Source organism: Salmo salar, chromosome ssa13 (genome assembly GCF_905237065.1).
Source record: "Salmo salar chromosome ssa13, Ssal_v3.1, whole genome shotgun sequence".
Classification (NCBI taxonomy): domain Eukaryota; kingdom Metazoa; phylum Chordata; class Actinopteri; order Salmoniformes; family Salmonidae; genus Salmo; species Salmo salar.
The window spans coordinates 88,975,654-89,000,610 of NC_059454.1; the positions used below are offsets into that span (position 1 = coordinate 88,975,654).

Consider the following 24,957-nt stretch of genomic DNA (forward strand, 5'->3'; position numbering starts at 1 on the left):
GTAGTAACCAAAAAAGTGTTAAACAAATAAAAAATCATTTTAGATTTTAGATTATTCAACGTAGCCACCCTTTGCCTTGATGACAGCTTTGCACACTCTTGGCATTCTGTAAATCAGCTTCACCTGGAATGCTTTTCCAACAGTCTTGAAGGAGTTCCCACATATGCTGAGCACTTGTTGGCTGCTTTTCCTTCACTCTGCGGTCCAACTCATCCCAAACCATCTCCATTGGGTTGAGGTCTGGTGATTGTGGAGGCCAGGTCATCTGATGCAGCACTTCATCACTCTCCTTCTTTGTCAAATAGCCCTTACACAGCCTTGAGGTGTGTTGGGTCATTGTCCTGTTGAAAAACAAATGATAGTCCCACTAAGCACAAACCAGATGGGATGGCGTATCACTGCAGAATGCTGTGGTAGCCATGCTGGTTAAGTGTGCCTTAAATTGTAAATAAATCAACTACAGCGTCACCAGCAAAGCACCCCCACAACATCCCACCTCCTCCTTCATGCTTCACAGTGGCAAGCACACATGCAGAGATCATTTGTTCACCTACTCTGCATCTCACAAAGACACGGCGGTTAGAACCAAAAATCTCATTTGGACTCATCAGACCAAAGGACAGATTACCACCAGTCTAATGTCCATTGCTCGTGTTTCTTGGCTCAAGCAAGTCTCTTCTTCTTATTGGTGTCCTTTAGTAGTGTTTTTTTTGCAGCAATTCAACCATGAAGGCCTGATTTACGCAGTCTCCTCTGAACAGTTGATGTTGAGATGTGTCTGTTACTTGAACTTGTCACAACACAACTGATTGGCTCAAATGCATTAAGAAGGAAAGAAATTCCACAAATTAACTTTTAAGAAGGCATACCTGTTAATTTGAACTGCATTCCAGGTGACTACCTCATGAAGCTGGTTGAGAGAATGCCAAGAGTGTGCAAAGCTGTCATCAAGACAAAGGATGGCTACTTTGAAGAATCTCAAATATACAATATATATTGATTTGTTTAACACTTTTTGGTTACTACATGATTCCATATGTGTTATTTCATAGTTTTGATGTCTTCGCTATTATTCTACAATGTAAATAAAACAATTTAATAAAGATAAACCCTTGAATGAGTACATGTGTCCAAACATTTGAGTGGTACTGTATATGTTTTCCTCCTTTGAATTTCGTTTTTTTCTGGACTGTTGTTTCTAAGACTGCTTGTTTAGTTGGGCTTGTGAATGAATAAAATTGGCTTGAGATAATAGACTCGTGTCCAGACCTTGTTTGGCCTTTAGACTCTCTCAGCCATACAGTAGCTGGGTCATTGGGGTGCCAGATATCTCCTTCTGAAGGAGGTCAGAAGGCAGTGTGAGAGGAGAAGGGAACAGAAAAGAAGTGGGTTAGAATATGCTCTGTCATTTGCGTTTCCAGAGGGAGGAGAGCATGAAGACACCTGGCCTACCACTGCCTGGATAGATGAGCACAGGTCAGAGTTCACATGTACCTGAAAACGTTGGGTAGTTGACAGTGACACAGTGACACTCCCATGCTCCTGACAGAGGGACATCCCACAGCCCTGTGTTGTGACACCGTCAGTAATAACACAGCGTGGAGTATAATGGACTAATACAGCTTGATGATTAAGCTGACCTGCTATGTCATCCTGTATGCTAATGAGTCTCCCTCCAGTCTATTTGACGCTGACAGTGATGTGCTGTGTTCCTCCACTAATGAGACTCCTATTTGATGATGAGGCTGACGTCTGGGCCATCTTGTGCTCTAAAGAGTCTCCCTTTGATATCCCTGTTCATGAGGGACTTGTCAGTTTCCTTCTGTTCGTCCTCTGGAATAAGGAACTAATGAGGGAGAAGCAGCCGAGGCCAGTTTGAATGGAATGTGTCTCCCAGCATTTATTTTATCTATTCCCTCTCTCTGGATTCCACCACCATGTGATATAAACGACTGAGGCTTTAAAGGAGATGGAAAAATGGAGGGAGGGAGGGAGAGAGAGAAAGGGAGACACAGAGAGAGAGACAGGGAGAAAGAGAAAAATACATGGAGGAAGAGAGATAGAGAGGGGGGAGTGGAGGAGCAAAACGTGTGTATAATCACCCCCTATAGTGTGTTTTGTAGAGTTCTCATATCCTCTCCTCGGGGTTGGAGTTGGAGCTGGCTCATTCATGCTGGCTGAAGAAGTCTGCTCAAGGGGTTGTTTGTTTAATAGATGTCAAGTCCCCTATATTGGGGTTCTGAACCAGTTCCGACTAACATTTTGGTTTACAGAGCGCTCTGTGAATGTCGTAGGGTCTCGTGCCTTAGTGCCAGAAAGCCCCATCGGTTTGCTCTCCACTACCAGTCTCTCAGCAGAGCTGACTTGAAGTGTCAGGTTTCAGACCCCATATTTACCCCATATTTACATGAAAGGGTCTTGCAAATCCAACAATTGTGGTTTCATCTCGCTGTGATATTCTCAGCCGGATTTAAAGCTCTCAGCATGAAAAAATACTAAATGATCTCATAGATTTGAACGACAACCACTTTCCCTTGGTCATAGACTGATAAAATCACTTCATGCTTAAAGCTGAAGTTCTAATGAGTCTGCTCATATTTGAATGGTGTCTCTGTGCCACTCAGTGGACGTTTAGGAGAAAGTCTATGTCAGTTATATCACATCACGTTTAGGAGAAAGTCTATGTCAGTTATATCACATCACGTTTAGGAGAAAGTCTATGTCAGTTATATCACATCACGTTTAGGAGAAAGTCTATGTCAGTTAAATCACATCACGTTTAGGAGAAAGTCTATGTCAGTTATATCACATCACGTTTAGGAGAAAGTCTATGTCAGTTATATCACATCACGCTTAGGAGAAAGTCTATGTCAGTTATATGAAATTGTGCCAATATTGTACTGTCACTAAGTATGATCATATTTATTTTACAGTTAGAAGAAATGTGAAATCTTATTTAAATTTTGATTGTTGCTATATTTACAAAGTATTTTAGGTATTTCAAGTACTATTGTCCCACTTTTGTTGAATAGGGGGAAAAAAACAAATTTGATTTTTCGTATTATCATATTATTTCTAATATGTACTTGAGCTTGTGTCCTCAAAAGTGAGTACACCTCAGGAATGTATAACTGTGTTTACCAGAAAGGTGGTTCCAGACCTTTCTAAAACATTACCAGTTATTGTTTATGGCCATCTTATGAAAAATAATAGTTTGCGTATGTCTATTTGTGCGGAAATCAACATTTTGCCCTATCATTCAAGTTAAAAGGACATGCACACAGCTCAAGCGAAATGTAGCATTCAGTCATTCCTCTGTGTTCTTTCTCTCTCCTGCCGGCAGCAATCTTGGCACAGCTTACTCCCTCAACCACACCATAATGGTTTTAAAGCAATTTGTTTCCTTCTCTTTTTTGGGGTGGATATTTTAAACCTGGTTTGTGATTTATGTTTGAAGTGAGTTGGCAGTGTTTTTGTTGAGAGTTGAGCTGGAGGTGACAGTATGGAAAGATTACATTGTTACCTTTTTCATACCTTGTCATAATGCACACACTCCCACATACACAACACAGTGATCTACAGTTAGCCCATATGAAAATAAAGCTGTGACAAAAGGACCCTGTAAGCAAGGTGTGTTGCCAAGCCACTAGAAGAGCCCTCACTGAGAACTCTGCTCACTAGAAACACTTGAATACCTGAGAAATAAATTGTATCACCCCAACAGAGAAGACTAAGACCTGCAATAAACCACAATAAAACCACACCGTTATGCAACTGTCACCATCCATTTGTTTTCACTGCTTGCTTGGTCGGTCTCGTTCATACTTTATTGGTTTGTGGCTCAACAAAGCACAGCACAGTTATACAGTGAATTTAGAGGGAATCTTGCCGTGGAGTATTTCTTGTTGTCATTATCTGAGTTATTTCATGTCTTTCTTTCCCATACTAATAAATGTATCCTCTTTCATTCATTGACAAGTTGTTTGAAATATCTTTTGTGTGTTTGGATGTGGGTGTGCATGTGTGTGCATGGGTAATGGTGTTTGTGTGTGCTCGTTTGTGTGTGTGTGTGCGTGTTGTCAGAGTTGTGCTGAAAGCATTGTTTCCTGATTGTTTTCCTTGTTTACGTGCTGGTTTCCTGGGGTGCTCAGTGAGCCGTGGCCGCCAGCCTGGGGCTGAGAAAGACACGGAGGGCTTTAACAAGTGCCTGTGGGGCTAGAGGTCAGAGGTCATCACACCTCCACACACATGTATTCACACACACACATACACACACACTCCTAGGTTTTTGTGGCGGATCAGCGACTGCCCCAGAGGAGTGTCTGGAATGTGTGTGTCTGAATTATGTTCTTGGCCTGGGGCATGGAGTTCCCCTCCACCTCTGCCCACTAGCCTCCCCCTCCTCCTTCTTAGCCTCCCCCTCTCCCCTCAGCCTCCCTTACCCCCTCCTCCCCGTCAGCCCACAGTGCTGTGAGGCTTCAGACTGTTGTATCCTGGGACCTGAGGTGAAGCAGAGAGACCCTGTCACTGACCCTGAATCAAACAGGCAACCATCCCTCTGCATACCATGCTGGTCTGTTGTTTTAGATAGACCATAGGCCCAAACTAAAGAATGGTAAGGGTCTTGTGGGTTATTTGTTCTATCTCTACCAAAGCTTCCTGTCCTTCTGAGGTGTCCGGCCTCAGCTGTGTGCTCAGTGCTGAGGGAGAGCGAGGTCAGTTTTGGATAATTGGTCCTGTAAATAAACTCTGCTTAGTTTTTTCTCCTGCCCATGGGTTTGTATGTGGTTGAGATGAGGAAAGATCCCACGTGTCTGGCCCTGGAGTGTCTGTTTACTTTGGCTTTCCAGCCAGTGTCCTCTTCCCGCTGTAAAGCTATGGAGACAGGGAGTGTGTGGAGAGGGTCAGACAGCTGGTTTCACTCTCAAATGGCTTTAAAAAGGGTCTTTGTGAAAACACATTTGGAGTGCATATTATGCTGTTATGACAAGGCATCATGGGTTGCTAATACCCCAGTGGGTTCTTTACCTATAAACAAGGACCTAATACTGACCTGTCTTATATTGTGTTATTTTTAGAGTGTCAATACAAGCTTTTCTCTGAATAGAATGTGGCTGAATACGAGTGGAAGAGGAGAACCCATTGAGCAGAGCTGACCTAGGTGGAAATGTTTAATCATATAAAAGCATGTTCCTCTCAGCCCTAGTCCATCTCCCCTAGCTGGTCTCCTGACTACCCCCACCCCCTCCCTAAAAAAAAAATCCCTCTCCCACTCTTCTCGGTGGGAGTCCAAACAGAGCCCTCTGGACGGACCTACATGTCTTCATTCTCTTTAATACCCCAGGATTCCTGATGGTCTCCTTGACGTCAGCCAAACACTTACTAAGATTAGACTATTGGGCTGCTTCCAACTCTGCGTGGGAGGATTTACGCATAACCCTGTATGTTTACAGAAGAAATCGCATATAATGTGATTGGGTTGCATGCCACATACTCATGGCACCTAGAGACAAGTAGCTCTCTCCTCATCAAACAACATAGTTTAACCCAGCCAGGTGTCAGCTGCACAGAACCCACCTTGGCAGCTTGACTCATAACTAGCTTCATATGTTGCTCTCTTCTTGTCCTCCCTCTCTACCTCCTGCCATACCCTTCCTGATGGCACCGTTACGGGACTCCGACAACATGCTCTCCTCTACTGTCTAGGGCCAATTAGCACCCACTGTTCTAGGGCTAACCTCAGTAGGAACAGCTCCCCCAACCTACATTATCACAAACCATCCACCTGCCCCAATTGAATTTCAATGTGAAATGAGCTGTATTAGATAGTCAATGGTTAATGGAGGATAAGGTTTGTGTGGGCAGCCAGGTATGTGTGGGAGGAATGATGTTTTCAAAGGACAGCTGTAAAATGCCATGGTGATAGCAGGACAAAGGTTGCTGATATTAATTTGGCTCTGTGTCAACTCTCTTAGTTTCATGAAGGTGCCTATCGATTGATTGATTGAATATGAGATCTGATCAATACTTTTCTTCTGGATTTTTACTGTTCTCTTGCATTCACGCACGCACACACGCACGCACACACACACACACACACACACACACACACACACACACACACACACACACACACACACACACACACACACACACACACACACACACACACACACACACACACACACACACACACACACACACACACACACACACACACACACACACACACACACACACACACACACTAGTGATTAGCTTGGCTCTTTGAATAATTAAGCCCAGGATTAGGACTAATCAGGATGTGTGAAACAGCTCAATCTTGTTAGGGAGGATAGGCAAAAAATGGGCATTATCCCTGTACCACACACCCATTCCTCCTGCTCTCTCCCCCACGCTCAGTCAGTCATTAGTGACACACCAGATATACAGTTCAAAGTTTTCTAGGGAAGACTGAATCTTAATGAATAGCTTTCCCATCAGCACAGCTTTCTTCATAAAGAGTCCAAAACTCACTTAATTGGCCTTAATTTGCGGATCTATGATGAGCCAGTATCTGTAATGCTGCGGGCTGGTATCCACTGATAAGCATGTATATTGAGTCAGGCTGAAGGCTCCAATAGTTCCCATAATTGTTTGGGATTGAACACCCCCCTGCAGTATACCTGGCCTTGCCCCACTCCACCACTCTTAGCCTACACATCAGCAGCATGTGACCATGCCACTCTCATCTGAATGAGTAAGAGAGAGAGGGGTCCGGATTGGTCAGTGCAGTGGTGAGATCTCTGATAAAGAATAAGCTGAGATCAGCTTGTCAATGTGCATCAGGGACACTTTTATATTAGATTTAGACAGGATTCTGCTGGGTACATTTTTCACTTTAAAACCCTTGAATTAACATTTTAAGGATTCAGTACTCTGTCTCTGTCATTATGTAGTTCCCATGGAGTAAATGATAAACACCGTGGAGAAGTCAGCCTGATTCACAGTCTTGGTATACTGTAATTGTAAACATTCTTCTATTGTGTTCGGAGCTCTGTGTTCGGCTTGGCTCCTCCGTTGTGGTTGCTTGGTTTACCAGGCCTCAAGCAGTGGTGGTTCACTTCAACCGGATGGATAGATGGATAAACCATCATGGCTCCAGTCCCAGAGGCTGGCCTCATTCTTCGTCTGGTCTGGTCTGGTCTGGGCTCAGCATGGCATGGTTGGTATGCTCCCCAGTCCCTCTCCATTAGGGGTGTGTTTAAATGTTTAAACGTTTAAACGTTAAAACATTTCAATTCATTTGGGATCCTTAACGTCAAGAAAAATCCCATACCGAAAAACAATGTTTATTTTCTTATTTATTTCACAAAATAAAAATCTCATTATAGTTATCACAAAACATATTATTTTCCATGTTTTACAGTTCCTTCAGAAAGTATTCACACCCCTTGACTTTTTCCTAATTATGTTGTGTTAGAGACAGAATTTAAAATGTCAAAGTGGAATTATGTTTTTAGACATTATTATAAATCAACTAAAAATGAAAAGCTGGAATGTCTTGATTCAATAAGTATTCAACCCCTTTATTATGGCAATCATAAATAAGTTCAGGAGTAAAAGTCATATAATAAGTTGCATGGACTCACTCTGTGTGCAATAATAATAATATTATTTTTTAATGACTACCTCATCTCTGTACCCCACACTACAATTATCTGTAAAGATCCTCAGTCGATCAGTGAATTTCAAACACAGATTCAACCGCAAAGAGGAGGGAGGTTTTCCAATGCCTCACAAAGAATGGCACCTATTGGTAGATGGGTAAAAACATAAAAAGCAGACATTGAAAATCCCATTCAGCATGGTGAAGTTATTAATTACACTTTGGATGGTGTATCAATACACCCAGTCACTACAAAGATACAGGCATCCTTCCTAACTCAGTTGTCAGAGAGGAAGGAAATGACTCAGGGATCTCACCATGAGGCCAATGGGGACTTTAAAACAGTTACAGAGTGTAATGGCCGTGATAGGAGAAAACTGAGGATGGATCAACAGCATTGTAGTTACTCCACAATACTAAGCTAAATAACAGAGTGTAAAGGAAGCCTATACAGAATATAAATATTCCAAAACATACATCCTGTTTGCAATAAAGCACTAAAGTAAAATTGCTAAAAATGTGGCAAAGAAATTACCTTTATGTACTGAATACAAAGCACTATGTTTGGGGCAAATCCAACACATCACTGAGTACCACTTTTCATATTTTCAAGCATGGTGTCACGTCCTGACCAGTAAAAGGGGTTATTTGTTATTGTAGTTTGGTCAGGGCGTGGCAGGGGGTGTTTGTTTTGTGTGTTTCGGGGTTTTTGGTTTCTGTTCTATGTTATCTGTTTCTATGTGTTTATTCTAGTTCTTATATTTCTATGTTGTGTATTTTAGGTTGATCTCTAATTGGAGGCAGCTGAATCTCGTTGCCTCTGATTAGAGATCATATTTAAGTAGGGTTTTTTTCTTCATGGATTTTGTGGGTAGTTGTTTTTCGTATAGTCCTTGTGTCCTTACGGAACTGTTGGTTGACGTCGATTTATTTTGTTTAAGTGTTCACTTATATAAATAAAAGAAGATGAGCACGATACCCGCTGCGCCTTGGTCCACTTTCTACGACGCACCTGACACATGGTGGTGGCTGCATCATGTTAGGGGTATGCTTATCATCGGCAAGGACTTGAGAGTTTTTTTTAGGATAAAAAGAAATTGAATAAAACTAAGCACAGGCAAAGTCCTAGCGGAAAACCTGCTTCAGTATGTTTTCCAACAGATACTAGGAGACAAATTCACCTTTCAACAGGACAATAACCTAAAACACAGGGCCAAATATACACTGGAGTTGCTTACCAAGACGACATTGAATGTTCCAAAGTGGCCTAGTTACAGTTTTGAATTATATAGGCTTGAAAATATATGGCAATACTTGAAAATGGCTGTCTATCAATGATCAACAACCAACTTGACAGAGCTTGAAGAATTTTCAAAGAATAATGTGCAAATATTGTACAATCCAGGTGTACAAAGCTCTTAGAGACTTACCCAGAAAGACTCACAGCTGTAAAACACTGCCAAAGGTGATTCTAACATGTATTGACTCAGTTAAATATTTCTGTATTTCCTTTTAAATACATTTGCAAAAATATATATAATAATACAAATATTTTCACTTTGTCATTATGGGGTATTTTGTGTAAATGGGTGATAAAAAATATATTTATTCAATTTTGAATTCAGGCTGTAACACAACAAAATGTGGAATAAGTCACGGTGTGTGAATACTTTCTGAAAGCACTGTAGCCTAACTAGACAATAGGCTATAAATGCCTGGGGGAAAGATGTAAAATGTAAGTAATACCAGAGGAAGAGGCAAACTTTAGGCTACTTTGGTGAATTTGCGAGGCATGCAAAACAGATTACCAAGACATACGTGCACCACATTTTTTCTGCCTGCCCCCTCCTCTCTCTCCGTTGCGCTGGTTCGCCTGGGGCGTAGTCATTACGCAGATTATGTTGCTAAACGTTTCTTAAACGGAAGCAAACGGAACGAAATAGGGAGGGACCTACTTGAATTTGTCCAATAGAATTTTTTGTTGTTGTTTTGACTAATAATTTCACCCCTGCTCTTTCTCTTCGCTAATGATTCAAGTGTGTGTTCAGTCTTCGGTCTTGTACTTGTAGAATATCCTAGACTATTCATTGATGATTAACCCTGCTTTACTGAAGTTGCGAGACATTGCAAGCCAAGAAATTGCGAGCTATAGCATTCCATTGCGTGACACAACTTTTGATTGCTGATAGATAGACCTAGTGCATGGTTGAAACTGTCTGCCTGGTGGCCGACCTGCCTAAACTGTGCCCCTCTCTCTCCGTCCCTCACTAGCACGCTATAAAATATGTGTGTTTGTGTTCGGCAACTAATCAGTCTCCTCCGTTCCAAAAATACTGAATCTAAGGAGTCGATTCCTTGCGTAATCGAATCTTGACACTCAGAAATGGTAGATGACACCGGGAGTCGATGTGCAAGGGGTTTGAGGAATCAATTATTTTGGAGTCAACTCTCCAACACTACATCATTGCTAACAGTTGGAAAAATGGCAGAGAATTAAACGCGACAGTAGTGACGTCCTGTTTGGCAATATTTTGAGACGTTAAATGAGAAGGAAATGCTAACTGTGCGAGGTGGATTTGAGGTACAGTAACGATAGTACAGGTGCAATGCTTAATAGAGGTTGACCGATTAATCGGAATGGCCGATTAATTAGGGCCGATTTCAAGTTTTCATAACAATCGGTAATCGGCATTTTTGGACACCGATTGTGGCCGATTACATTGCACTTCACGAGGAGACTGCGTGGCAGGCTGACTACTTGTTATGCGAGTGCAGCAAGGAGCCAAGGTAAGGTGCTAGCTAGCATTAAACTTATCTTATAAAAAACAATCAATCTTAACATAATCACTTGTTAAATACACATGGTTGATGATATAATTAGTTTATCTAGCTTGTCCTGCGTTGCATATAATCGATGCGGTGCCTGTTAATTTATCATTGAATCACAGCCTACTTCGCCAAACAGGTGATTTAACAAGCGCATTCGCAAAAAAAGCACTGTCGCTGCATCAATGTGTACCTAACCATAAACATCAATGCCTTTCTTAAAATCAATACAGAAGTATATATTTTTAAACCTGCATATTTAGTTAATATTGCCTGCTAACATTAATTTATTTTAACTAGGGAAATTGTGTCACTTCTCTTGTGTTCTGTGCAAGCAGAGTCAGGGTATATGCAGCAGTTTGGGCCGCCTGGCTCGTTGCGAACTGTGTGAAGACCATTTCTTCCTAACAAAGACCGTCATTAATTTGCCAGAATTGTACATAATTATAACATAACATTGAAGGTTGTGCAATGTAACAGCAATATTTACACTTAGGGATAAAATTCGGAACGGTTCCGTATTTCACTGAAAAAATAAAAGTTTCGTTTTGAACTGATAGTTTCCGGATTTGACCATATTAATGACCTAAGGCTCGTATTTCTGTGTGTTATCATATTATAATTAAGTCTATGATTTGATAGAGCAGTCTGACTGAGCGGTGGTAGGCAGCAGCAGGCTCGTAAGCATTCATTCAAACAGCACTTTCCTGCATTTGCCAGCAGCTCTTCGCTGTGCTTCAAGCATTGCACTGTTTATGACTTCAAGCCTATCAACTCCCGAGATTAGGCTGGCAATACTAAAGTAACTATTAGAACATCCAATAGTCAAAGGTATATGAAATACAAATGGTATAGAGAGAAATAGTCCTATAATAACTACAACCTAAAACTTCTTACCTGGGAATATTGAAGACTCATGTTAAAAGGAACCACCAGCTTTCATATGTTCTGAGCAAGGAACTTAAACGTTAGATTTTTTACATGGCACATATTGCACTTTTTCTTCTCCAACACTTTGTTTTTGCATTATTTAAACCAAATTGATCATGTTTCATTATTTATTTGAGAGTAAATTGATTTTATTGATGTATTATATTAAGTTAAAATAAGTGTTCATTCAGTATTATTGTAATTGTCATTATTACAAATATATATATAAAAATTGGCCGATTAATCGGTATTGACATTTTTTGGTCCTCCAATAATCGGTATCGGCGGTGAAAAATCATAATCGGTCGACCTCTAATGCTTAACCAGCTGAAAGGGATGCATCATAAGGCCCAAACCGTTGCTGGCGCTACATTGTGAATTCAAGTGGAATTTTATACATTTCTTGTAACTTTTTTACAAAAAAATATTGGGGGGAAAACCTTAAGACATTTTTTTTTTCTTCACATGCCTACTCTCCATCACATCAATTCAAGCCCCATAAAACCAGCTCCTGTTTGTCAGCCACTCCACCTAACCTGGCTGAGTTAAACCTTCGGTCTTAGAGGGTGTGAATGACTAAGTCAAGGAGAAGAGGAGCCTCAGTAGCTCTGGCTGTTTGAGTACAGTAGAGTAGAGTATTGTGCCCTGAGGACTAACCTTGTTATCACAGAGAGAGGACATGCCGATCTTCAGCTTAATTAACCAGAGGTTGACCTTGTAATGCAGCCTCAGCCTGTGCCTGCCTGCCTGGCTGCACTATCAGGAGTCAGTCTCCTCTCATAGGAGAGCAACACTCAGTATGGACGGACGGACGCATCATTTGGAAGCTTCTAATGAAGGGCTGGAATGATGGCCGATTTCATTAGTGGGGAAAGAAGATTACTGTAGTTACTATACAATGTGGGAGTGATTGAGTTAGTGTGTGGATGTATTGGTGTGAGTGTAGGCCAATCCGGTCTGTGTGTGTGTGTGTGTGTGTGTGTGTGTGTGTGTGTGTGTGTGTGTGTGTGTGTGTGTGTGTGTGTGTGTGTGTGTGTGTGTGTGTGTGTGTTATAAAGCGGGTGTGCACAGAGCATTTCAGGTCGAGAGTGAGATAGGGGCCAGGAACAGGGTTCGTCTGTTTGGTTTGTTCAGCAGTATGCATCTGAATGCCACAGATACAAAAGACATCAATACTTATCTCTCATCCATTCAGTGTGATGTGCGCATCACAAATACTTCAACCCTAACTGATCATAAGGGGGCGGCAGGTAGCCTAGTGGTTAGAGCGTTGGACTTGTAACCAAAAGGTTGCAAGATCGAATCCCCGAGCTGACAGGGTAAACATCTGTTGTTCTGCCCCTGAACAAGGCAGTTAACATACTATTCCTAGGCCGTCATTGAAAATAAGAATTTGCTCTTAACTGACTTGCCTAGTTAAATAAAGGTAAAAAAAATATAAAAATAAAGATATCCTCTCATTCTGTGTCCTTTATGTTCTGCAGTAAGCTGATGATGAAGGTTATTGTTTCTCCTCAGCAGTAGAAGCCACAGTATACTCTGTTTGTCTCTCTCAGACTGGGTTGCAGTACATCCAGAGCCCTTCTCTCTCTACCTGAAAATAAAAGTCAGAGTTGAGTAACAACCACAGCGTGTGGCGATCCGCCAGCCCCTCCACTGCAGAGGCGCTCAAACTGCTACTTCAAGCTAAATTTGATGCCTTTGTGACTATCTGAAATTGAAACCTTACCTCATCGGAAGAAATTGCTCCAGGGTGATAGAGAGAGGAGAGGGGGGTGTTGTGTGGTAAGGGTGGGGATCAGAGCTGTTGAGTGGTGCTGTCTCTGACGGCAGTGGTCTCTGGTGGTTGTGTGCGAAGATAATGAACTCATGAGAGATACAGGTGGAGGATCAGTGGTGGTGTGGATGAGCTCTGTGATAAATGGGACATCAGATAGTCATTCATCTCACTGACATTTTCTCCCATAGAACCACACCGCTCCGCACCGCACCTTGCTTTACTCTGCTCAGCAGCAACACACCTTGGTTTCACCTCGGAACATTTAAACCTGCAGTGTGTCTGATACACACAATACTGTACATTCATCCACTACTGCTGTTTATGATCAAGGTGAAAACATCATTTGTACGTTTGATTATATTTTTTGATTCATGGCCTCTGCATAATTGCAGAGTTGATGGGAGGTTATGCAGGGTCGCATGGCTGCTACTGTATATGATGAGTGTCCTGCAGTGAACAGGTCATTAACCCATAATCCTATCCCCTCTAGCCACATGGTGTCCACTCCATCCTCATCTCTCACTGAACACACCCACTGCTGTCTCTCTGCACTCAAACATATATCACACATGTGCCTTTAACAATCCCTCAATTCCAGCTCGCAGCGTTCGAGGGTAGAGAGAAAGAGAAACGTGATACAGTAAGAAATGTCATCTAGCCAGGTTAGAAGACCTGAGGGAGTGATTGACATGAACAGAATTCCTGTAGAATTCAGGTTGGGTAATTATAGAGCTCTAGGAATGACTGTTCTTCACTATAATCAACTGACTTGCTCCTCCATGGCAGGGCAGTGTATTGCTAGACTGCATGTTTTATTGCCACTCTTCCCTCTGTATTCCTTTTTTATTGAGTCTCAAAGGTCAAATTGTCTTGCGGTTGTGTAGTGTTTGAGGGATGGTTCCATAGGATATACAATGGGAGGAGAAGACAGAGTGGCTCCTGTGGATAGAGTCAGAGTGGGGAGCGACGAAGGTTCAGTTGTTTTCAACCTTAATCACTTTTAGAGACTGGTGTGGGTCCAGGGGAGTGAGATGGGGGTTATAATGTGTGGATGTGTGGTCACAACCTTAGCCCCCCAGGGTAGATTCGTCTCAGCTCTTAGTCCCAGTGAGGAGCTCCCAACTCCCAGTCTAGCTAATGACTGACTGTTGCCTTGGCCAGGCAATGGGAACACTTATCTAGCCCCTAGCCTCCCCCAACAGAAGGGAATGTCTTTTTAACAACATCCCAGCCAAGAACATTACTGTGGCTGTATTGATAGACAATGCCCGCTCAAGCCGAATTGGCCCCTCATTAATTTCCTGTCCAAACATTTACATTGCCTTGTAAATCATGTGCTAAATCCCAATAACAAGATCCTTTCATTCCACCTGGCTGCTGCTGGGATTGTTTCCCTTGTCTAGGATCAGCATCCTCTGGAAACAGCCTTCTCGGAATCTCAATCCTGCCTTGGATTTATGATGCCATTAATTCCCATTCAGGCCAATAACATCCAGGGCTCCGACCATTCATTCTGTCGTTTCACATGCACCTTTATGGAAATAGCCTCTGTAGACCGGCCATTAACATTGAAAGGGTGAGAGAGTCCTTTCAAGTTCTAAGAATGTGTGTGTTTGTATGTGTGTATGTATGGTTTTGTTTGATTGTGCTCACAGATGAAGTGTGTGTCGTGTGTAGTGTGTGTGTGTGTGTGTGTGTGTGTGTGTGTGTGTGTGTGTGTGTGTGTGTGTGTGTGTGTGTGTGTGTGTGTGTGTGTGTGTGTGTGTGTGTGTGTGTGTGTGTGTGTGTGTGTGCATGATGGGGGTTCTGTAAGTGGGATATGCACTCCTGAGTGGGCTATGGTCCCATGCTGCTCTGTAAATGGCTTGGTGCTCAGTGCTGCTCATGCTGTCTCCCCTCACAGTGTGACAGAGAGTTCACATCTAGGCCGCCGCTGTCAGGGGCGCAATTAAGATCTAAAATAAATGTAGTTCATGCTGATACACACACACACAGTCCTGTAATATAGCACTCTGCTATTGCCAGCACTTAGGATTACTCTGTATGATGGTGTCAAGCAAATAAACAGTGCCATGAAAATGACTGTCGCGCTAGTGTGTGAAATTTGAAAAGCATTTGAGGATTTGGCAGGCCTGTATGAGACTGCTCTTTCTATAGACTCTGTCATTGCACACACACACCCACAGACTCACAAATTATCTGACTACTTTGCAGTCTTATTGAACTTAATTTCTCTCCCTTACTTCGTATCCTGCACCCTGTGCCTCTGTTCTCCTCTCAGTGTGACGTCCACAGTGAGCAGAAATGCACCAGCAGAGGGTTTGACCGAGCCCCAGGCGTTTGCTCTTTCTCCAGAGAGGCCTCTGCTCTGCTTTGTCTTACTGTGTGTGTGGACAGCCCACATGCTCAACTAGGGGCTGTAACATTGAAAAGGGCTTCTTTACACGTATCAGAATTCATAGCATTTTCCAGCCATGTTTAGGAGTGAGTTTCAAATAGACTGTGTGTGGCACTACTGCTACTGTCAGTGGACATTTTGAGAGCGAGTGGTTGTAGGCATCTCGCTCACACACAAGGCCACACACAAGCACATAAACACACACACATTCCTCTCCCACATACCTGAGTAAATGACAGTGTTCAGCTGTTCATTTAATTGTAGTTTATACAGCCTGAGAAGACTGCCAGGCACTCTGTCTTGCCCTATTTTTCACTACAAAGAGCCTAAGTGTGTGACTGTGTGTGTATGTCTGGAATACTGGTCTGGAAGGCATGGGAAGTAGTGGGTGACTTGACATTGTCTCGGTTGACTTTGAAGTTTCTGGTATGGAGAGGACAGAATCAATTTGTTACATCCTTATATAACTATATATCCCATCAGGGGGATTTGATTTGCATCCTCTGGGTGAGATGAGGCATACATGGAGTACGTGGTCAGTTGAAAGGTATAGTAACCAACAGATCTGATGAATGTTTCTTTCAACACATGTGATTACCCATAAACACTGCTCTGCTCCTGCACACCCTTAGATGTCCTGCTGAATCCCAATTTGCCGGAACTCATTATAAACTTGGCCAGGGAAGAGAGAGAGGGGAAAAGAGAGAGAGAGAGATAGAGAGAGAGGGATGAAGAAAGGTTCTACATTCTGGTTTCTCTGAGAGAGCCATGAGGCAACTCTCCTCCAATCTCCTCCACTTAACGTCTGGAGCAGAGCGGAGCGTCCTTTCTCTCTCTCTCTGATGTCCAATGGACTTTGTCACAGCCAACTTGATCCTGTCCATCCCATCCCTTCCCGGGTTCCAGTGCAGTATTCCGTGCCAGCACTGAACTCTTCCCCTGCATACCGTCCTGTTTTTCCCTGTTAGTTTCCATCCCAAATCCCAGCCAGAGACGTTCCGCAAATACTCCCAGACGAATGAGGTCATTAAGTATAGGGTACGGGGGTCTCCCCCAGCCTGAAGATTGACATCATACTTAAACCTTCTCAGGAGACAGACAAGCTGACCTAATTCAAAACCGCAACCCATTAGTCTCAACTCTATTAAAGAATCTGAAGTAGAATCATAGCAAAAACACCAAACCATCCCAATATATCTCTTGTTTTCCCTCTCTCTCTCTCATCTGTTTCTGGTTTGTTCTTTTAAATAACCGTCTGTGTTGTGTTAGCCGTAGAGACGGCAGACCTCTCTCTCCAAATGAGAGATGTTGTTAAAGGCTAAGGCATAGAGCAGTAACTACGGACCAGCCAGCTCCAAATCCCTGTCAGAGTGTGGACAGTAATCCTGGGCCTAGCCTGCGGATCACATCAATGCAGCTAACAGACTTTTATGGACAAATGTGATTGTTTCAACAAGCAATCCGTCTGCCCTCTGTTCTATAGCCCCCCTAACTCCTCCCTCATATCTGCCTGCTCTCATTAGGCCTGGCTAGTTTTCTACCAGGTGCAGTCATAGTGACACATGAAGATTTACCTAGTTACCTTGTGTGTAATGTATGTGCCTATATACATGTAACTGACTAAATAAAGGAAACACTTGATTCAATGAGGGATACAAAGTATATTGAAAGCAGGTGATTCCCAATGACTGTATATATCATGGTTCCCCAACTGCCGATTATTTTATTTGCCCCACCAAATATATTCATTTTAATTTTTGGACATAAAAGACTGTAAAAACACCAGCAGATCAGCTCCAAGTGATTTTAAGTTTGGACATCTGTTCCAAAGTGTTCCCACGCATAATAGAGAGATACTGTATATGTGATCATATACAAATGTAAGCAAGGTTTAATTAGTATGTTTTGCAAGGTTTGAAATTATGTTTTAGTCAAATATTGTATCTGTTTGGGCTTCTTGCGGCCAATTCTCAGTCTACAAATTATTTGTAATTAAGTTCCCGCCCCCTGACCATCCACTCAAGAAAAAATCTAGGCTGAATCTAGTTGATAATCTCTGGTATATATGAAGAAAAGATCTAGGCTGAATCTAGATGATCATCTCTGGTATATATGAAGAAAAGATCTTGGCTGAATCTAGTTGATCATCTCTGGTATATATGAAGAAAAGATCTAGGCTGAATCTAGATGATCATCTCTGGTATATATGAAGAAAAGATCTTGGCTGAATCTAGTTGATAATCTCTGGTATATATGAATGGACAAAGCCATCGATTACATGACACCATTCATTCCTATGTGAAGACTCAATAGCGCATTGAAGCCAAATTAAGTCAGTTAAGATGGCGTCTCATGGACACATAACATTCGCAGTTTGAGCTACTCCAGAAAGTGATAGTGCAGGCTAGCTCAGTGCTGCCCCCTCTCATTGAGTATATCAAGTTCAAGTCCGACTGGGGTACTGCAGGCTGCCACTAGCAACTAAGTTATCCTTATAACTTCTTCTGTGTTACAAGGGCATACATCTGGTGTATTAGAAGAAATTATTGGTACCAAGATTGTCTTCTAAACAAATGTTTATTTACACAAAGTTTGCCATTTTTCCATTCACTATAATGGGGATCCTGTTTTCTGCTAACAATGCCTGCAGGACTGTGGTTGGCCTTGGACTTCTGTGGCTTCACTGAGAGGGGGCAATTGTTCCCCCCTGGTGCTTCCACACAGGTGTGGTTCCTAAATTAATTAAGCAATTAACATCCCATCATGCTTAGGGTCATGTATAAAAATGCCCAGTTGCCCATTATTTTGGCTACCATGGCTAGAAGTGACTTTGAAAGAGGAGTCTCAAAAGAGCATAGGGGGTATAAAGTGTGTGTGTGTGTGTGTGTGTGTGTGTGTGTGTGTGTGTCAGTCGTCACCAGATCGGCACCTGAGACACCGTTTTCCACCACCATCACCAAACACCAATGGTGGAATTTCTCATGGAAGAATGGTGTCACATCCCAGAATATATGTCAAGGCGCATTGAAGCTGTTCTGGTGGCTCGTGGTGGCCCAGTTCTCTTAAGACACTTTATGTTGGTGTTTCCTTTATTTTGACAGTTACATGTATGTTGCATGTGAGTGCTGAGTGCAGAGTGCAATGTGTGTTGTCTCTGTGTATGTCCACTGTAATGATAGATAGTGTGAAGACCCTTGAGGTTTGTTGTAATCCGTTTTCAAGAATCAATTTCCCCCCTATTCCTGTCTATGCCATTTGGCCAAAGGGATGAGAGGGGAGGATGCACATATTAGATTACTCTTCCATTTACCACAGTATGAACCCACCGGACAGACTCATACATAGGTAATCCCAGACGCACCCCAGGCGCAGATTTACTTTACCCGCTACATCAGTTCTGATTGGCCAGGACTCTCCACTTGATGTGATGATGTCATTTACGGCATCACCGATACCAGGGGGTGACATAGCGGCCAAAGCATTCCACACTGTCAATGTCACCAACCGCAACTCAAGTACATGGGAAACAGCAAGTTTTTTGTAACCACCGAGTAGACAATTATTCACATTGTTTAAGGAGTGCTTTTAGTGGGCCTGGTGTGTGTGTGAAGCTGGGCCAGAAACTGTAACCCGATGCTACACCTCTTCACACTGCTGCCTGTGGTACTGCTTTATCTCCAGATCAGTTTTTACCACTCATTTCCTGTGTGTGTGTGAGTGATAATGTTGTTTCCTACCTGTAGAGTGGTTATTTTACATTGAGAGATTGCAGCCAGTGTAATCCCCAGTGCAGTGCTTGGATTTGCGGTTGATATCGCATCTCTTTAAGTGGTGTGTTTGCATCACCCCACTCATGGCATCAAACTCTGTTTGGCAAACTGAAACACAGGAACGTAAAGGAGATACTTTGGGTTCAGGACCACCAACAGAGTCATGAAACCCCACTTGATCTCAGCAATGTAATACTCAACATATGTTCAGACAGTCACTGCATAGTCTTTGATGTTTTAATAAAGATGTTGATGTCTGTTCTGTTTTCTTTCATTCATTTGTATGCGTTCATACAGTATCTGGGTGGAACTATGCTTATCAGGGTGTGTTGGATATCAGTACAATACTATGGTCTCTTGCTTGGTCTCACACTCTCTTTGTCTCTTCCTGGAAAGAGAACCCAGGACAGTTCTGAAAAGACAGAGGAGATTCACCTCTCCTATCTTCCTTCCTTCCTTCACTCTCTCCTCCCATCCTCCCTCGTATTCCCCTCGTCCTCCCCTCCACACCAAAGCTGATTCTCATCACTACAGCGGAAGAGCCTCAGGGATGATTGACAGACGTAAGAAGGAAGTGTATGTCTAGCAGAGGTGTTTACAAATGAACATTGGTGTGTGTGTGTTCACAAGGTGCATGCAGTGTGGACGCATACCTGTTATGGTCTGTGTGTATGCATGCAGTGTTTGTGTGTGCGCCGTGTGTGTATGTGTGTGTGTTTTGGTCTGTGTGTATGCATGCATTTCGGTGTGTGAGCGTGCATTTATATGTGTGTGTGTTTATGTGTGGGATTGCGTGCTGGCTTGCGGCTGGCTCTTTGCAGATAAGGCTTGGTCTTCCTGAAGCCCACCTGTGGCGGGGCGATACTACAGCCCAGTAACACCAGCCAGCTCAGGGAGCTTCTCCACCCCTCAGGCACAAACCCAACATAATTAAAACAAGCAAAACAACAAGCGTGCAGAGAACAGGGAACTGGGTAAACTGGCGGCCGTTCTCCACTCCATTTATTACCCTTCTGAATATGTCTGCACAGTGCGTTTATTGTCATTCAAATTAAATATGTATGATCTTGCCCTGCGGCTAGGTTGGTGGTTTGCTGTCTTTTCCACCATGGAGTTGTTTGTGTATGGATGTGTTTGTGTTTTTGCGCATTCATTTGAAATGCTTGATGGAGTCCTCTCACCTGCCTTAGAAAACACCCCATAATTATGTTTTGTGTCGTTTCATTATAGCGAGACTTAATTAGATCATTGTTCTCAGGAAGACAAGGCGTGTAGGTCCTCTGTCCTGGTGGGTTTTCAGTGTTATCCATGGGACAGAGTAATGAGCCCTACTGGAAAAGGAAATGTAGGAGTACTGGACCACTTGGCCCTCTGTCCCTTCTCACTTCCCGAACGCTCTGCTGATGAAATGGAGAGTATAGAAGTTATCGATCTTCCCATAGATCAGTTTCCCTCTACCTGCAACCTAATGGGGGATGTGGGGTGCAATGGTCCTGTGTGTGTGTGTGTGTGTGTGTGCGTGTGCGTGTGCGTGCGAGTGCGTGCGTGCGTGCATATGATTCAGGGTGAGGCTGACTGGAAGCAGCAGTTGATCAATTTGAGTGCCCTCTTTCAGTGACATTCCCAGCAGCACCTTACCATCAAGGTCTGTGTCTTGAATTCTGTTGAGCCAGTGGAATTCCATACCTACTGCACTGAAGTCATAGCATCACTCAATGTACAGTATATAATTTCTATTTGTAATGTAGCAAATCCGTAGTAAATTCCAGAGGAAGACAAAGAGCGCACACATCCAACAGACATACAATGTGTGAGGTATTTATGTGGCTGACTATTTGTGGTTTAAAGGAATCAGTAGGACGACAGCACTGTGACTGCTCCTCCTCCGTGCTACAGTACAGTAATGTGTTGCAGCTTCTCTGGTGTAGGTCTGTGAGTTAGGGCTCTGTATCTGCTCTACTGCATCATCTCCCCATTAAAGCATTATAAAACATGAACTCCCCAGTCAGGCCCACTGCGGGCCCTGTAAGTTGGCACTGTGAACCACTGTTCTCCCAGCCACATGAAAGAGCAGCCAAATCACATCCCTGTGTTCCCAACAGGCAGTAAAACAGGTAATATACTGTACCACCCACAAATGGCTGCAATTACTGGACAGTATTAACCGTCCTCCTCCTCTCTCTCTCTCTCTCTCTCTCTCTCTCTCTCTCTCTCTCTCTCTCTCTCTCTCTCTCTCTCTCAGAGTATCACACACAGACAAGCATAGTTAAGCACTTAAACCTTTTTATGCCAAAGTGGATCCTTTCAAATAGTAAGGGTAGCTACAGTAGAGCCAGTACAAATGTCCTTTGTTAGTGGTAACAGGGAAGAAGATGAGTTAAATCTGGAGAGATGGTGGAACGGAAGGATAGAAGGACGGAGGGATGGATGGAGGGAGGCAGTAACATGGAGCTCATTAAGGAGCCTTTGTCTCATATCCCCTGAGGGAGGGAGGGACTCAGGAGGCCAGGACACTGTGGAATGAGTGACAGGTAAACAGAGTAGGAGGAGACTGTGTGATTGTTAGTGTTTGTATAGATGGAGGTATTGGCCCATATCTCCAGGGTTTCTGTAATGACTTCAAGGAGAGGCTCTACTCGCAAACACACAAGGACGCAGTTGCACATGCCAGCACTCTTGATTTGGAGAAAATAATTACTCACCATGAAGACCAGGTGTTTTGGCTTACACCCATTTGAATTATCTACAATGTGCACGCACACATGTACGCACACCACACACCCCCACCACACACACACACCTTCTCCCACTCCATTGTCATAATGAATATTCTGAGAGAGCAGAGAGGGGGCTTTACCCCTTCATTCTGTAGGCTGCCTGCCTGCCCGCTGCCTGCCTGCCCGCTGCCTGCCTGCCTGCCCGCTGCCTGCCTGCCTGCCCGCTGCCTGCCCGCCTGCCCACTGCCTGCCTGCCTGCCCACTGCCTGCCTGCCTGCCCACTGCCTGCCTGCCTGCCCACTGCCTGCCTGCCCGTTGCCTGCCTGTCCGCTGCGTGCCTGTCCGCTGCCTGCCTGCCCGCTGCCTGCCTGCCCGCTGCCTGCCTGCCCGCTGCCTGCCCACTGCCTGCCTGCCTGCCCACTGCCTGCCTGCCTGCCCACTGCCTTCATCCTTCATTCTTTACCCCTTCATTCTGTAGGCTGCCTGCCTGCCCGCTGCCTGCCTGCCCGCTGCCCCTTGCTGCCCGGCTGCCTGCCTGCCTGCCCGCTGCCTGCCCACTGCCTGCCTGCCTGCCCACTGCCTGCCTGCCTGCCCACTGCCTGCCTGCCTGCCCGCTGCCTGCCTACCCGCTGCCTGCCTGCCCGTTGCCTGCCTGTCCGCTGCCTGCCTGCCCGCTGCCTGCCTGCCCGCTGCCTGCCTGCCCGCTGCCTACCTGCCCGCTGCCTGCCTGCCTGCCCGCTGCCTGCCTGCCCGCTGCCTGCCTACCCGCTCTCTGCCCGCTGCCTGCCCGCTACCTGTCTGCCCGCTGCCTGCCTGCCTGCCCGCTGCCTGCCTGCCCGCTGCCTGCCTGCCTACCCGCTGCCTGCATGCCTGCCCGCTGCCTGCCTACCCGCTGCCTACCTCCTGCCTGCCCAGCTCCCAATCTGCCATCCTCTGCAGCTTTGCACCACTTACCCAGCAGAATGTTAATGAATAATTCCTTAAAGAAATAGCCCTGACTGCTGGCTGATAGATATAATATTTTTTTTTGAAATAATTTATTAGGGAGGGCTAAACCCCATGGCAGAACATGGAAACACTTCAAAGCCTTGTTTAATAAAACATACAGTGGACATAGCAGCTTTCTCTTCTTCTCCCTCTCAGAGAGTGTTACCGTGCCGACAGCAGGATCAAAGACTTCTGACAAATGGAAGTTGATTAACAGCTAGACCCGGCCGCCTCAGCGCTTCACAGGAGTGAATAGCCCTGAATTCCTTCAGCGGGGTTGTAAATGTTTCAAAGTAAACCTCCCTCTCTCTTCTATCTCTCCCTGTCTCTGAGCGTCATGCATATCAACAGAGCGCACGAGAGCCTTGGAAAATATTATAAAGCGTCCATTTTGAAAATGAACAGCATTAGCTTTTACCCCCTTATAATCAGATTATAGCACAGAACATATAGATTTAGAAAAATGCTCATATCATATTCTCACAACTATAAACAACATTTTGTTTTTGCAGTGGAGATTTAAGGGAAGAATTGTTTATTAAGATATGCCAGCTGCGCTTACTGCTATGTATTGCCTCCTGGGGCTCTGGGCCCTTAAACAATAGAGAAACATTGTGTCTGCCACATGACAATGTGTGTTCATTAGAATGTCAGACAGGATAACAGTTGGTACATCCACTAGCACAGCTACGATATTGAACTGTCTAATTACTGTGCTGCTGCTGAAGTGAACAACTGCTGAGACTGATATGTACTGTACTGCTGGATGTGTGCATTACAGACACAGTATGGCTTCCTGGGCTATTTATGCATTAGAGAGATGTATAGCGTGTGTTCTCTGTGTGTGTGTGGTGTGTGTGTGCGTGTGCATGTGCGTGTTTGAGTGAGTTTATGAGGGAGATCACTTAATCTTAGTGGGTGCTTTGTTAATGTGTGTGTCTGTGTGTGTGATTAATATGGTCTCCACATAGTTTCTATTCCCCCAGACTCTAATAAGCGACTTTTTCTGATGCATGCTTCCTCAGAGGGCTGCAGTATTGTGTGTGTGTAAAAGGGGAGGGATAGACCCTGCCCTCTGGCCTATAGTTAAGGATGAGGGTGAGGAATGCATTCATATGACAGAGTGATGTTTGGGTCATGGCATGTGCTGCTGATTATATTGTGCTTAGGCCTTACAAATGTAAATAAATATTTAACAGAGTGAGGCAAGTGAGCCAAAAAAATGTGTTCAAATACTAGAATGACCTTAGTTCAACACCTATTCAGGAGATGTTAGCCTGTTGGGGAGGTTAAAAGAGCCTTAGTCCAGCCATAATCCGAGAGGAAGTTGTATCTTTACTGGAAGCTAGAGGAAATTATTATCTTGCAATATTACAGTACCACTTTTACATTTTTCAGATTTTTATTTTTATTTTGCGAAACGTGAGGGGCATCCGGTCAGTGAAGGCTTCAACATACGTGCAATGTAAATCTCATGTAATGTCTCCTCTCGTCTCAGGATCTCGTCTGCGTCAGGATGACTCCCCTCCTCGGATCGTGGAGCACCCCTCTGACCTCATCGTGTCCAAGGGGGAGCCGGCCACCCTCAACTGCAAGGCGGAGGGGCGTCCCGCCCCCACGGTGGAGTGGTACAAGGATGGGGAACGGGTGGAGACAGACCGGGACAACCCCCGTTCCCACCGCATGCTGCTGCCCAGCGGCTCCCTCTTCTTCCTACGCATCGTCCACGGCCGACGCAGCAAGCCAGACGATGGCAGCTACGTGTGTGTGGCCCGTAACTACCTGGGCCAGGCCGTTAGCCACAACGCCTCACTGGAAGTAGCCAGTAAGTAATGCTCTCTCTCTCTGGGTGGTGGTGGGTTAAAACCACCTCGGGGCTGGGCTGGTGTATGACCTTAGTC

General features: G+C 44.2%; 1 protein-coding gene across 6 annotated transcripts in view; it reads left to right on the forward strand.

The window, feature by feature from the left end:
• Nucleotides 1-24,957, forward strand: part of LOC106568094 (roundabout homolog 1) — a 262,979-nt gene that overhangs the window by 102,374 nt on the left and 135,648 nt on the right. For all 6 annotated transcript variants that reach the window (XM_014138120.2, XM_014138123.2, XM_045692352.1 and 3 more), the window contains one exon: nucleotides 24,555-24,881. In XM_014138120.2, coding sequence (XP_013993595.1) covers nucleotides 24,555-24,881 — 327 coding nt within the window. The remainder of the gene's footprint in view (nucleotides 1-24,554; nucleotides 24,882-24,957) is intronic.